Source organism: Prunus avium, chromosome 7 (genome assembly GCF_965620075.1).
Source record: "Prunus avium chromosome 7, drPruAviu1.hap1.1, whole genome shotgun sequence".
Lineage (NCBI taxonomy): Eukaryota > Viridiplantae > Streptophyta > Magnoliopsida > Rosales > Rosaceae > Prunus > Prunus avium.
In genome coordinates, this window is record NC_142290.1 from 28369785 (window position 1) to 28383344 (window position 13560).

Consider the following 13560-nt stretch of genomic DNA (forward strand, 5'->3'; position numbering starts at 1 on the left):
TTTGAGGGAGAGAAGGGAAGGGAGCTCTAGAGAAGTGCTTGAGAGCTCCCCCCCTTGGGGTGTTATTACAAGCTTAGAGAACTTCCCTATTTATAGGCCTAGGGGAAGTGAAAATCTGAATTCAAAATGGCTAATGCATACAACACTTGTTATATAAAATCTGAAATGGTTGATGCACTTGTATTAGAAAATCTAAATTGGGTGATGCACTTGTATTAGAAAATCTTGAATTGGTTGATGCACTTCACCAATAGATCCCACCAGCAGCCCTAGCTCATCTTCATGTCACCATGACCAAGCTTCCAACCAGAAATGATAGCTCATACCTAGCTCACCATGACCAAGCATCCAACCAGCACATGCTGAGGTCAGCATGACCAGCAACTTCAAGGGCTTACAACTTGGGCTTCTCTTAATCAAATTAGGACTTTAAGCACTCTAAATTGAAGTTCAGAATGTCTTCTTTCCAGCCATATGTTATTTGGGCCAATCCAAGGTCGGAGGAAGAAGTTAAGGCCGAAACAAATTGCTAACTCATTTTCCGCGCTGATAAGATCCATCCTGAGCATGGTTCTGTGTTTGCTAGGTAACGGACTCCAGATTTATCCAATGGGGCTGAATTTTGGATATGTTATAGTACACACCAATTGGAGCAACTTTCATGAAGAATGTGGCCTCATCCGAGCTATGTAGGTTGCTGAAACAAAGCTTGCAATATGACCTACGGAACTGGACTGGCAGGGGGCTGTAGCCATAATGAATTTGTCTTTAAGCTCTTCATCAATTCATCCAAATTAGGCCTTAACATGCTTGAATTGCATGAATTATGTTCTCCAAAGCCATCATTGTTACCTAAAGCTCAATTAACTGAAAGATAAACACAAAAAGGATTAAAAGCACAAGTTTAACTCAAAAACATAACCAAATCATAAGCTAGAAGGGTAAGAAATAATATACAATTATGAACCGATCATCATACATATTGGTTTTGTATGTGTTGTTGATTATGAAGACGTCTCCAGAGGCAACATAATCCAAAAGTGAAATAGAGTCTCTCCAAAACAATTTGCAAGCCTATTCTCCTCATCTACACTGAACTTACCAAAAAATTCAAGATCCACTGACGCTTTCGCTCTCATGTAGGCGAGTGTAGCTTCAGTGTCAACGTCTAACAATATTTTCCTACGTGATGCATCCAACTTCTTCCTTAAGAATCAAAGTCATTAGCTCATGCATTGATGGAGGCTTAAATCCTACACCATATGCAGCAATCTCTTCCACCATAGGTAGCCAAAATGGATCATTTACAATATTAAATGAGAGTGCTCTAGAGAAGAAAAAACGACCAATCTTTCGACAAACTTCCTTTCTTTCTTCTTGTTTGTATGCTGAATTTAATGTATTTTGCCGAGCTTCTAAAGTGATAAATTTATCCATTGGTCCTTTTGATTTAGTTTGTGCTCTAAGAGCCTTATCAACTGCAACACTCCTAGTACCGGGAATTCCATATTCTTTATCCTATGAAGTTTCCATACTGTGAGCCCCTCCTTGTGGACCATCCCTAATCTCTCTAAGCATTTCATTTTTCTTTCTTTTTTCAAGCTGAAAATTTTCAAAGTTGAGGCACGCTCTTTTTTCACATGCTCAGGAACTTTCTTACATGGTTGCATACCATGATGTGTTTGACCCAAATGATGCTTAAGTATAGAAATTTCTCCACTGCATCTTTGATCACAAAATGTGCATCTCAAGTATTTTCCCCCTATATTTCTTTTGCATACTTCTACGCAGGATCTTTTCGATTCATAGCTATAAAACAACACCATTAATTTTTCTAAGATACAAATATGATGCATGTACATCAAATTTCTACTATATCACATAAACGAATAAGATAACTAATATATTGAAAAAAAACATCGAAAACAAATTATACGGAACTTCAAATTACAGTTGCGAAGAATTAGAGAGAAAATTAAAATGGCTTACTTGCAATTGAAAGATGAAGAGAATTCTTGAAATTGATGGAGATTATCTGGTAAGGGTAGAAATTAGGGTTGTACTATACAATATATATATATACTAGCTCCTTGGCACATGCGTGATGGTTTTTTTGTTTTTGTTTTTTTGTTTTGAAGTATTAAGAAAAGATAACATGGGTAATTATTATCTGATTTCGTTTTTAATTTTAATTTTTTTAATATAAAAAAAAATGAATTTACCATATTATCCTCATTTAATTAATAATTTCAAATTTTAATTTTTTAATTAACCAAGGGCATTTTCTGGTATTTTGAATGTTTCACCATTCTCTGTCTTTTACTTTTTATATATAGATTAATTTAGAAAAAAAAAAAAAAAAGGGATCTATTATCCGATTTTTCTTTTTCTTTTAATTTTTTTAAAATATGAAAAAGTGTGAATTTACCATATTACTCTCATTTAATTAATAATTTCAATTCTTAATGTTTGCATTAACCAAGGGCATTTTCTGGTATTTTGAATGTGTCACCATTCTTTGCCTTTTGCTTTATATATATAGATTAATTTAGAAAAAAAAAAAAAAAAAAAAAAGGTAAGTAGAGTAAAGCTACAGCCAGCTGGATTTAGAAAAGGCAAGAAAGATATTAATTCTTCTTGCCTTAAGTTTATCTATATATATAAAGCGAAAGATAGAGAATGGTGAAACATTCAAAATACCAGAAAATGCCCTTGGTTAATTCAAACATTAAGAATTGAAATTATTAATTAAATTAGGATAATATGGTAAATTCACATTTTGTTCATATTAAAAGAAAATTAAAATAAAAACAAAATAAGATAATAGGTCATACTTTTATGGAACATAACTACCTATGTTATCTTTTTTCAATTATAAAAATAAAATAAAATAAAAAGAAAAAAGAAAACCAATTGGCAAGGGGCTAGTTACAACTAAACTAAGGTAAGAAAAAAAAAACAGAAACTTGCTTCATATTTTTTTCAAAACACTCCAAGTGAAACGACGTCGTTTCAGTTAGAATTTTTTTTAAAACGCAATCGAAACGACGTCGTTTCATTTAAAGTTAAAACACTGCAATCTAAACGACGTCGTTTCATAACAAAAAAACCTAAAATACAAACACGTGAGTCGTCTTCCTCGCAGAGTCGCAGCCAATTTGCAGACTCGCAAAATTTCTTCCGGTTCAGAAGTGTCCAGATCTGTCTCGCCTGGCCACGCCTTGCAACGCTCCTTACGCCCTTCCCCGCGCTAAACGTGCACCTCGCGAAACAGCTGACCGCCTCGGGCGATTTCCTGCCACCTCGCTCCGACGCGCTCGCCGACGCGCGCGAAGGCATGCCTTTAAAAACACTGCTCTGAACTTGGGATTTTTCTTGGTATTAACTCCTTATGCATTAATCACTTCCTGCCCTCTTAAAACCTGTATCTGGGTTTCTATCTTATTTGTACAAAAATGTTAATTTTCTTAGAAGCAAGATATAATCATTTCAAATTCTTTCCCTGAAAAAGTTGCTCTTTAATGAAGTGAATTTGGGGAAGAAAGAGGTGAAACAGGTGCTCAGAATATAATTTAAAGGGTGTTTTCTTACAAATGAAAGCAAGAATGTGTGCCCAATTTCATATTACAACCTCATTTGCTAAACTGTATATGCATTGGTTTTCTTCTTCTTCTTTTTCCTTTTCTTTTTCCTCATTTTAATTCATATCACGTTCTTGTATATTTTTCTAAAAGAGTCTCCCATTAGCTAGTGTATGTTTGATTTTGACCGAAAGTCGGTTGTTGAACAAGAAGGAAATTTTTCTTGAAGAACTTGCCCTCATGAAGACACCTTAATTGTTTTCTTCTTTTCTTTCTTCTTTTTATTACTTGACATATGGTTAGATAAATTGGAGTTCTAGACTATGTGTGGCAGAGTTAGATCTGTAAGTATTACTTTGGAGATGGGAGTACAACTTCTATATGGTAAGGGTGTCCAAGTTCTTTCTAACAATTTTAAAGGAGAAAAGGAAAAAAAGCATTTACTTCCCTAGTGCTTTGCTATCCTTTGAACCAACATATAATTGAAATGTAACTAGACCTTACATGTGGTTGACTGTTTTGTTAGCACCGCTGTGTAATGCAATGGTTTGATTATTCTAGAAAACGTTTCCTAGAAGACTAGAAATCTACTTTTAACTCTTTCGGGTCACTTAATGTTTCTCATGAGGTGTGATTTCATTTATTCTGAAACCATATTTGTAACAATTAGCTCAATTATGTCGATAGTTATTACAAGGGAAGTACTTGGTAAAATATCCACTATGTATGGAAATTTTATGGTGCTAACAGTTGTGCTAAACATGTTTATCTACAGATTCCAGGATGCGCTCAACATATGTTCATTAGTGTGTAGTGCTTCAATGGAATCTCTTGTAAGTTTCCCCGAGCTCTTCTTTGCTATTCTAAAAATGTTTTGTTATTTTTCCTTATTTCTGTTTTTGTATGGTTAACCTTTTATTTCTCCTATTATTTAATGTTTCTGTTCTTTCAGGTTTCTGAAACAAGGACTCCTATCAGGATTGGGGACCGATCAACCAGTGATGTTGTTGTGAGGATACGGACACAGGAAGGGCGGGATGATTGGTTTTATTGTCACTCGCAGGTCCTCATAGAAAAGAGCAAGTATTTCGCTGATCGCCTCTCTGAAAATTGGCCAACATGTCAGATTCTTGACTCACGCAACTGCGTTGAGGTATACTGCCAAGAATCAGAATTTGACCACCATGTCAGTGTCCTCCGCCTTCTCTACAATGTAATAGATGGCTTCGTTGATGACATGTGGCATGGTGTTAAAAATGCCCTTGGAATTCTTCAGGTAGCTGTCAATCTTGGATGCCCACAAATCATAACTGCTTGTGTGGACTACTTGGAAGCAGTCCCCTGGGAAGAGTCTGAGGAGGAGGAGATTTTAAAAATCATACCACGGCTCGGAACACAAGTGGAGCCAATTCTTGCCCGTCTCCTACCAGTCAAACAATCAGCCATAATGGGAATTTTTTTCTCAACCATCCGATTTGCCACATCTTCCCCTCCTCCAATCATGAATGATCTCAAGTCTTCAGCCCAGGAACAGCTTGAGTACATGCTAACCGAAGATGATGATGCCCCTCTCTTAGCAGCTGATGACGAGATAAAATCTGAGGTGAAAGATTGTGTGAAGAGACTATTTGAAAGATTTAATAATCTATTAGAAGCTTTATTATGTGAGATGGAATTATTTTCTGACGGAGGGAAGATGCAATCATTTCAATCACTTTTATCAGATCTGTCATGGGCATGTCAGATATTATGTAAGTTGGAAATTATGAGGGAACTTGTCTGCAACTGGACGGATGCATCAGATAAAATAGTTAAGGTTGTAAAGGAAGCAAGCCCAACAGCTGAATTGATTGAGACAAAGCTGAGGGTTATTGAGGTGGCGGCAAAGATTCTAGAGGCAATAGGTTACGGTACGGTCATTTTGCCAAGTGCAAAACGGCTTCATATGGTGAAGGTGTGGCTTCCTTTTGTTAGGGTTGCGAAACCACTGATCGATTCTGTCACAACTGCCCGTGATGATGCTCCAACACTGAAAATGGATAGTGAGCTGTGGCAATCCCTAGAATCCACATTTGTTTCCGTAATTCTTGCACTTCCATCAGCGGAGCAGGCAGAGATATTGAGCGAATGGTTGGGAAATGAGCATATTCAATATCCTGACCTAACTGAGGCATTTGAGGTATGGTGTTACAGATCCAAGGTATCCAAAAGAAGACTATCATTTCTAGCGGTGAACCATGACAAGATCAATACATATTAAGTCATTAACCTCTTCTCTTGACCCTTTTAAACCGTTTTAGTAGCTATTCACACACCCTTTCCTTAACCAATGTATTTTGCAGAAACCTGGGGAGAAAGGAGGATGATTATGAGAAGTAGACACCATATTTGAATTAGTAGCCCTATTTTGAACTTGTTCCATGTAGATTGTGCATCTAGGGTTTCATATGTCTTTTGGATTTGGTCTTGTAACTCCTGATTAATTGTAAAAAATTGTAATTGTTGGGGTTCTTAATGTCACAAGGTAACCTTGATCAATGTGAAAAATCATATGTTCAATTCTAATTCTGTAAGTATCAATACTTTATTTAAGCAGAGATGTATCAGTGAGAACTTTCTCCAATTTTCATACTATTTAGTGGAATTTGTTATGCTCTGGTGGGGGTTCATGAGAACCTTCTGGAGACCAAAAGCACACCGAAAAACTCTTACTCAATTCAGCTCACCCTATAGCAAACGCGGAGCAATCTTATTGATATTTGGTATCCTTGGCATCCAAGATATCTTAAACAAAAACAAAAGAAAATGGGCTGTCATCTAATTTTATCTCAAAATAAACAATAAATTGTCTCTGTATAAGAGTGATGTTGCATGCAAATGTTTGGATGCAACTTTTTCTCCATAAGCAGATTATACTAAAAAAATTCATACATTAAAATATTGCTTACAATATTTTATACTTTGCTAACTTTAATGGGACATGCACTGTCCTGCTGTAAGCTTAGAGTCAAGGCCCAAAAGCAAAACAACTCAAGATAATCATGCTTCCTATTAGTCCCACATCATCTTCTTTTAATACAATCATAGCCATGCCACCGGGGTCTATTCTAGGCCTTCATTTGTCGACCAATGATTTTAGGTTTGAACTCTCATGGTATATGAGAAAATCCCATGCCCCAATACCGCTTGTATAAAAGTAAATATATATATATAGCCATTGTATGCTCGTGTGTAGATTGTATAGATTCTCAGAGTTCACAACAAATAATATTATCAGATCAAATAGTCTAAGCCCAAAAAATTATTCATTATTTGAGTTGAGCTGGTAGCTAACACCAGAAGTGTGGCATTATTTAGCGTACACCCAGTTACTTAAATATCAATATATATATATATATATTGGTATACCCATGCCACTTAAACTAAAGTTTTACACCAATCCATCTATCCAATCTCCAAAACTTACAAACTAATATACAATCCTCAACCATATGCTCTCAAATCCTAAAGCTGTCTAAGAACTGAAATGATTCTATGCAGAAGTATATACCTATACTAAAGTAAAATCTTCTTTCTTTACACTACCATATGCATTGATTTCCCTTGTTCCCCAAGTATTTAGAGGGCATAGAAAGAAATATTGGGATGAAGATCTTATAAAGCAGCAATAATGACATGACATCCCCTGCAGCTAGTCAAGCTACTTCAATGTCTTCTAAATTATTTGCATCATGATCAGGCCACAAAGTCTGGCAACAATTGTGCTACGAACCTCTTTCGGTTCTGAATGTCGATGTTTTCGAATGCTGCAGAAGAGTGAGGAGCTGAAGTGTTTATGGTACCAAATTGATCATTTGCTTCACCAATGTCCACTCTTCTCCCAAGTTGAATGTTTTGGTTAGGGAGAAAATTTTGGTGGTGATGAGCTCCAGACAAGGAGAGGTTTTCACAGTGAGGAAGGCCAAGAGTGAGAGAAACACCATTGCCTGAGAACCTTGGTGTGAATTGGTCAGCATCAAACCTGCCAATTTCACCAATTGGGTATTGTCCAAAACTTCCAATAAAATTGGTCTGGCCTCCCATGAATGAGTACCCATCTCTGCCCTGCCTCTCATCCCCAAATTTCATAGAAACTTGCTCATTGTTTACCTCTTGAGCCTTGTGATCCATATTCATACATGGGACACTACTATTTGGTGACTGCATAAACTCAGTGCTCCTTGGCTTCTTTGGACTGCCTTGTGTGATGCCATCCAACTCCGATGACCCGATGAGAGTGAATCCAGACGGATTTCGAACCATGTTTGTGGGAGATGTTGAAGGTGTGGAAATTGACATTGATGGAGGAGCAGCAATATTGTTATGATTTGTTGAGTTCTCTTGTTTGGAATTGAAAGTGCTTGTTGTTTGATTATTCTCAGTGTCTTGTGGAGCTGTGGACTTGGATGCAGAGTCCTCATTGCTCTTGCTCATTTTCTCCGATGATCCATTCTGTTCATGCTCCTTGACCTCCTCCAAGTACATTTCCTCCACCATTGGCTTCCACAGCCGGACTCGAGCATTTATGAACCAATTAGAAACCTGCATAATCAAATGCTCAAACTCATCAACACAATAATTCCTCACAACTGAGTATCAAAACAAAAAAGAGAAAGATTTTGCATTTGAAAAATGTGCATAGATTTCAGTACCTGGCTCCTAGTAAGCCCTGTCTGTTTTGCAAGCATGTGCTTGTCTGAATCCTTTGGGTAGCTGAAACACAAAATTCAACCATTCTTAGTAAATTGTGTTAAGAACACTGAGAGCAAAAAAAAAAAAAAAAAGGAAAGAGAGACAGCTATCTTATTTAAGAGACTGCATCTTACAAAAACTACATAATGCAGAAAACACAACCCTATAACGAATCGGGGAATTCAGGATTATGAGAGTACTTACGGGTGGAGGAAGTGTTCGAAAAGCCAAGCACGAAGAACGGAAACAGATCTTTCGGGCAAGCCTCTCTGGGGTCTCCAAGCATTGTGCTGGATCATTCCCAACTGTTGGAGAGCCCTTTGCTGCCTCAGCTGATGGTCCACATATTTGAGCCTTGACCCTTCAATCTTGCCTGCTGCACAATCTTCTTCTCCTAAGCTCTTGTTTGCTGCTCGAATTTGGTTTGTTATGGCATCTTTCAAGCACCTGAATTGCTTTGAGATGGTTTGTAGGGCCAGAGCAGTGTAAGTTCTAGCTGAACCAATTCCAGCTGCTTGCTCGAAAGATGAAATTACCACTTGCATCTGTCGGTGGTACTGCCTGTACCTTTGGTCCACCTTCAACCAACAAGAAAAATGGGACAAACTAAATTAATTGGAAATTTCAATTGCAGAAAAGAGTTGGCAGCTAGCTGCTTCAACTTTGAATATGCTTGAGCTCTCTGTTCCAAGCCTATGAGAATTCTATCACTTTATGTCAAATTTAGAAACCTAAATTCTCAATTAGCTCTTTTCATAATCCTTGTTAGTAAAACACTTTCATTAACTTTATCATGTAACATAATTAACATTGAAATCAAATAATACTCAAAATTCATTTCAGATACTAAAAGAGGTGTCAAGTTCGAATCTCTAACTCTCCAATTTAAAGAGAAGGAAAGCAAAACAAAACTATATTCATCAACATCACTAAACAAACAATTACCTCATCAAGCATGCTGATCAGCTTTCCCTTCTTCATCTGAATTTCCTGCCTCTCAGCAGTGCTCAACTCAGCCGCCCGCTTCCCACTTCCTTCACCGCCTACCGAGCTGTCTCCGGCCGCCGCCATGGACGACTCAGCCACCACTTTACTCTGCTGCCCGCTAACTTTCTTGGGCAGCTCTGTCCTGATTCCGTTGCCCACGTTCACAACCTCCTCAAGCAGCTCCTGTGCCGCCTTCAAGTACTTAGAGCTCAGCAACACACTCTGCATACCCGAAACCCCATTCGTCACACCCGAAGCCGACGAATTCGACCCGCTGGAAACCCGAATATCTTCCCCCGACGGGACCTCCCTGTCCGAGGTAGCCCCGCGGAACGACCCAAACCCCGGCTGCTGTGAGGAGAGGGTCAGAGACAGGCCCTGCTGGGCGCGTGGAGTATCACGCGCCGCCGTGTTGGGGTCAATTGAGTTCCAAAGCGCATACTGCGTCTGAATTCTCGGCATGAAGGCATGCAGGGAGGAGAGGTCGGGGTGGGCCTGATGCATGGATGGGGAGTTGTTGTTGGGGTCGTGGGAGAGCGGGATGCCGACGAATTGCTGAGGGTGGGAGGGCGGCGCGTGGGAGAGAGTGGAGGGGTGGTGAGGGAGGGAATTGGTGGGGGAGTTGAGGAAGACGAGGTTGCCGGCGGAGGGGGGTTGGTGAGGTTGCTGTTGTTGCTGATGTGGCGGAGGCGGTGGAGTGTCGGAGTATTGGACGTAGCCGGGGTTCATGAGAACGAGGGTTTGTAGGGCGCCGTCTGAGGAGGCTTGGATTTCTGAGGAGTTTCCATGATGAAAGTACGTCGCCATGACAATAACTCAACACAGATTTCTTTGATCAGCTTTTGAGATTTAACTCCGAGCAAGAGCCTCAGCTTTTTACTTCACTACTGAAAACAGACTACGTTAATATTTATATACACAAAGGCTTTCACAATCCACATCATATCATTTCATATATATATATATATATATACACACCCAACTACCAACCCCCCATAGAAACAACAAAACTCACACACCCACATGAACACGTCTCTCTCCCTCTCTCTCTCCCTCTCCCTCTCTCTCTACCATGCATATAAAAATATGTTTATTATTGCTTATGTGTGTGCTGGAGAATTGAGAAATGATTTTGTAGATTGTGAATCTGGTTTCTGAATGTGTCCATGAATTGGGCAAGTGAGTGGTGGAGAATTAAGGGATGAGCAGCCCAAAATCTGATGTCTGATCAAAATTAAGGGAGGCAAACACAAATCCAAAAGTTGGGTAGGAAGATTCAGCTGCTGGGTTATTGCCTGGTGTCCAAGCAGCTTGGGTTTTACTGCTTGGAGTTAGAGAGAAGTGAGTAAAAGAAAGGGGAGAGAGTAGGATATGGAAGTATGTTGGCTTTATATAGAGATATAGAGATAAAGAGAGATATGGAAAGAGAGGGAGAGGGAGAGAAAGAGAGAGAAAGAGGTATAGTGATTGAGAGAGAGAGTGAAAGGAATTGATTATAATAATATTGGTACCTGGTGTGATGGAAATCTGAGTTTGCACGTGCTTCATGATCATCTCTGGACTGCAAAGGAAAGAAAGAATTTCACCAACAATGACACAAAACCCATGAAATTTAGAGAGAGAGAGAGAGAGAGACTGTGTGAGAGAGAGAGATGACCAAACAGTTATGGCTAAAAAACATGAGCTATAGCTATACAGAAGGATGTATCTACTATCTATATATACATGAAAAAGAGAAAGAAGAGACCAATTGAGACACCAACACACCTATCTATGTGTAAGTGTGCGGGATTTTATCAGTGCTTTGCTTCCTTCCAGATGTAATACAGGAGATGGATAGGAGAAAGGAAAGGAAAGCCCCTTCTGTCAGACTCAAAATCTCTGCAACTTCTCCCACTGAAAAGGAAAAAAAGAGAGTAAAGAGAGAGATGGGGCTAAAAAGGTGTCTGAGAGAAAAAGATAGCCATCTTTATTCATTCACCTCATTATCCATACAACACATTTATGATGACCCCATTCTTAATTTCTTCAACAAAATTTAAGAAATATATATATTGTAAATGAATTGCTTTTTTTTTCCCCCCCTTCTTCTTCTTCCTCTCTCTCTCTCTCTCTCTCTCTCTCTCTCTCTTTATGTCTTTTTGGGTGGAAGTGTACCTGCGAATAGATCAAAACCACGAGAGAACTTCTGATTTGACCCTCCCTTTTCAAATCATTTGATGCAGCCAAGCACCCTTTGATGAGAAACAAAGAACCTTTTTTAATATGAGAAAGAGAGAGAGAGATCGATGGATATGGGTCTGCCTTAACCAAAATTATGGATCAATAAAAATATATTTCAAGGCCTGTCAGAAGATACAAACAGCTGAAAAACGAGGAAACGTCTTCTTCCACCAAAGCTCTTCTTATTAAAAAAAAAAAAAGAAGGAAGACGATGAAGAAGAGGGTTGTGTGTGTACTGTGGAGGGTCCTATTCTTCAATTCAATATTAAATATCTGCTTGTCTTTTTCATGTACATTATTTTTCTACATCTTTTTCTTTTTTTGATATTTTTTGTGGTTGGATTCCTGAGTTCGAAGATAAAGCAATTAAATAGCTAAGGAACACAGGACCAACCACCATAACAACAACTTTAATGCCTATCAAGTTAATATGTGTTTGTCTCCATTATTTACCCCACATATATATATAAAGTATATGTATGGGAACATAAAGGCATATATGTACATCTTACCCTACACAACCATGGGTAGAGAAAATCAGAACACAACAATACAATTTAGTCCTTACATCAAAATTCTCTTCTAATAAAAAATGATAATGAGCCGGGACTATGAAATAGTGTGTTTTGATAATGGAGCGTGTGCTTGTTTCAGGTGCTTGCACGCACATTTATTAATTAAAATTTTGAAATTACATGGAGATTTCTTTGGTAACAAGAGAATTAAGTGTTTTCTTTTACCATTTTATTTTATGATCTGGCTCTTGAGGGGTCTTCAAAGGCCCTGTAAATGCTCATTAAAAAAATCCTTACAATTAATACAAACCCTAAAAATGGATGGAAATAAATGAAGTTGACCAAAACAAACCCTAAAAAAACACTTAAGGGTAATAACAAATTAATTAGCTTAAATAATTACCCTTTCACTCAATAAGAAGGCATTACACCCTGAAAGGACAGAAAAGAACTGCTTAATTAATTGTTCTCACCTGCATGCCCTATTCTTCAATTCACAACCTTAATTTCATGAAAATTTTCCATCACCATCTGTAACACTGATGGTATATCAGAATAAACAGTGACCTAAAGTTCTTGATGTTAAAAGGACAGGACATTAAAAAAAGAAGAAAAAAAAAGAAAACAAAACAAAGACATTCATGTTCACAAATCAGGTAAACTTCGTGATGTAGGCGCTATAAATATATATATATATATAGAGAGAGAGAGAGAGAGAGAGAGAGAGAGAGAGAGAGAGAGAGGTCTGTGCACTGAGAGCAACAGGCTTTTTCCTGTGATCAACTGTCATCTCCCAATTTCAGTATCAACAACAACAAGGGTATTAATTTTCCCTACTTCTTATGATTGAATCATGAAAACTTGTGGGAAATTTCAAATCCATATATATATCTGCAAACATTTACTATCTTCCATCTCTGTTGAAACAAAAGCTCCTTACAGAAAAAGTGTGTTTAACTATCTCATTCATCTCAAGTACCCAATTGGTCAGGTCCTTCATGTATGACAATGAAAAGGGTACTGGTCTTTGGAAAAGGTCATCAACCGTTGCAGACAAAAACAGTGCATCCCACACAACTGATTGAGAAACTTTCCAACAGGAAAGTATACCCACATGTACTAGTACACATTGAAAAATACTGCTTCTTTTCCATGCAAAAAAACAATTTGATGACATGTGTGTATAAACTTTTCTTTTTACAATTTTATTGAATTATTTATGTATTTGTGTTAAAATGTGATTCGCAACTTTACCTCAAGAGTAAGAAGTAATAAGTAATGACTCTTTACATAAAAGAAACTAATTAGTAGTTTGTTATGGTTTGTTTTTTTCTTCGTGTTACAAATTTAACCATCTATCTGAGGGTTTACTATATGTGTTTATTTTTTGGGTCCAGAATCAAGGAGAAATGGGTCGTGAAAGTTGTTCGTGTTTTATTCTATCAATCAAGGTTGAGCAAGACACATTTTTTCAACGATAAATTGTCGAACAATTATGGTAGTTTGGTGATCGGCACTGACTT

At 37.9% G+C, this 13560-nt stretch overlaps 2 protein-coding genes across 8 annotated transcripts; one reads left to right on the top strand and one right to left on the bottom strand.

Moving 5' to 3' along the window:
* The first annotated feature begins 3126 nt into the window (after positions 1–3126).
* LOC110763828 (BTB/POZ domain-containing protein) lies at positions 3127–6232 on the top strand. Of its 4 annotated transcripts, XM_021966708.2 has the most exons (4): positions 3127–3378; positions 4357–4414; positions 4534–5760; positions 5924–6232. In XM_021966708.2, the coding sequence occupies exons 2-4, from the start codon at positions 4403–4405 to the stop codon at positions 5945–5947; spliced, it is 1263 nt and encodes a 420-aa protein (XP_021822400.1). In that variant the 5' UTR covers positions 3127–3378; positions 4357–4402; the 3' UTR covers positions 5948–6232. The 4 variants fall into 4 exon arrangements, with proteins under 4 accessions (XP_021822400.1, XP_021822397.1, XP_021822398.1 ...); XM_021966705.2 differs by having other exon boundaries at positions 3128–3378; positions 4534–6232; XM_021966706.2 differs by having other exon boundaries at positions 3128–3335; positions 4534–6232.
* A 637-nt stretch (positions 6233–6869) lies between these two features.
* BLH1 (BEL1-like homeodomain 1) lies at positions 6870–11763 on the bottom strand. Of its 4 annotated transcripts, none has more exons than XM_088255874.1 (7): positions 11457–11763; positions 11067–11195; positions 10811–10860; positions 9258–10183; positions 8517–8890; positions 8273–8333; positions 6870–8162 (listed from the first exon to the last, which is right to left on the bottom strand). In XM_088255874.1, the coding sequence occupies exons 4-7, from the start codon at positions 10104–10106 to the stop codon at positions 7317–7319; spliced, it is 2130 nt and encodes a 709-aa protein (XP_088112000.1). In that variant the 5' UTR covers positions 10107–10183; positions 10811–10860; positions 11067–11195; positions 11457–11763; the 3' UTR covers positions 6870–7316. The 4 variants fall into 4 exon arrangements, with proteins under 4 accessions (XP_088112000.1, XP_021822382.1, XP_021822383.1 ...); XM_021966690.2 differs by having other exon boundaries at positions 9258–10186; XM_021966691.2 differs by lacking the exon at positions 11457–11763 and adding an exon at positions 11281–11437 and having other exon boundaries at positions 9258–10186.
* Positions 11764–13560: the final 1797 nt, after the last annotated feature.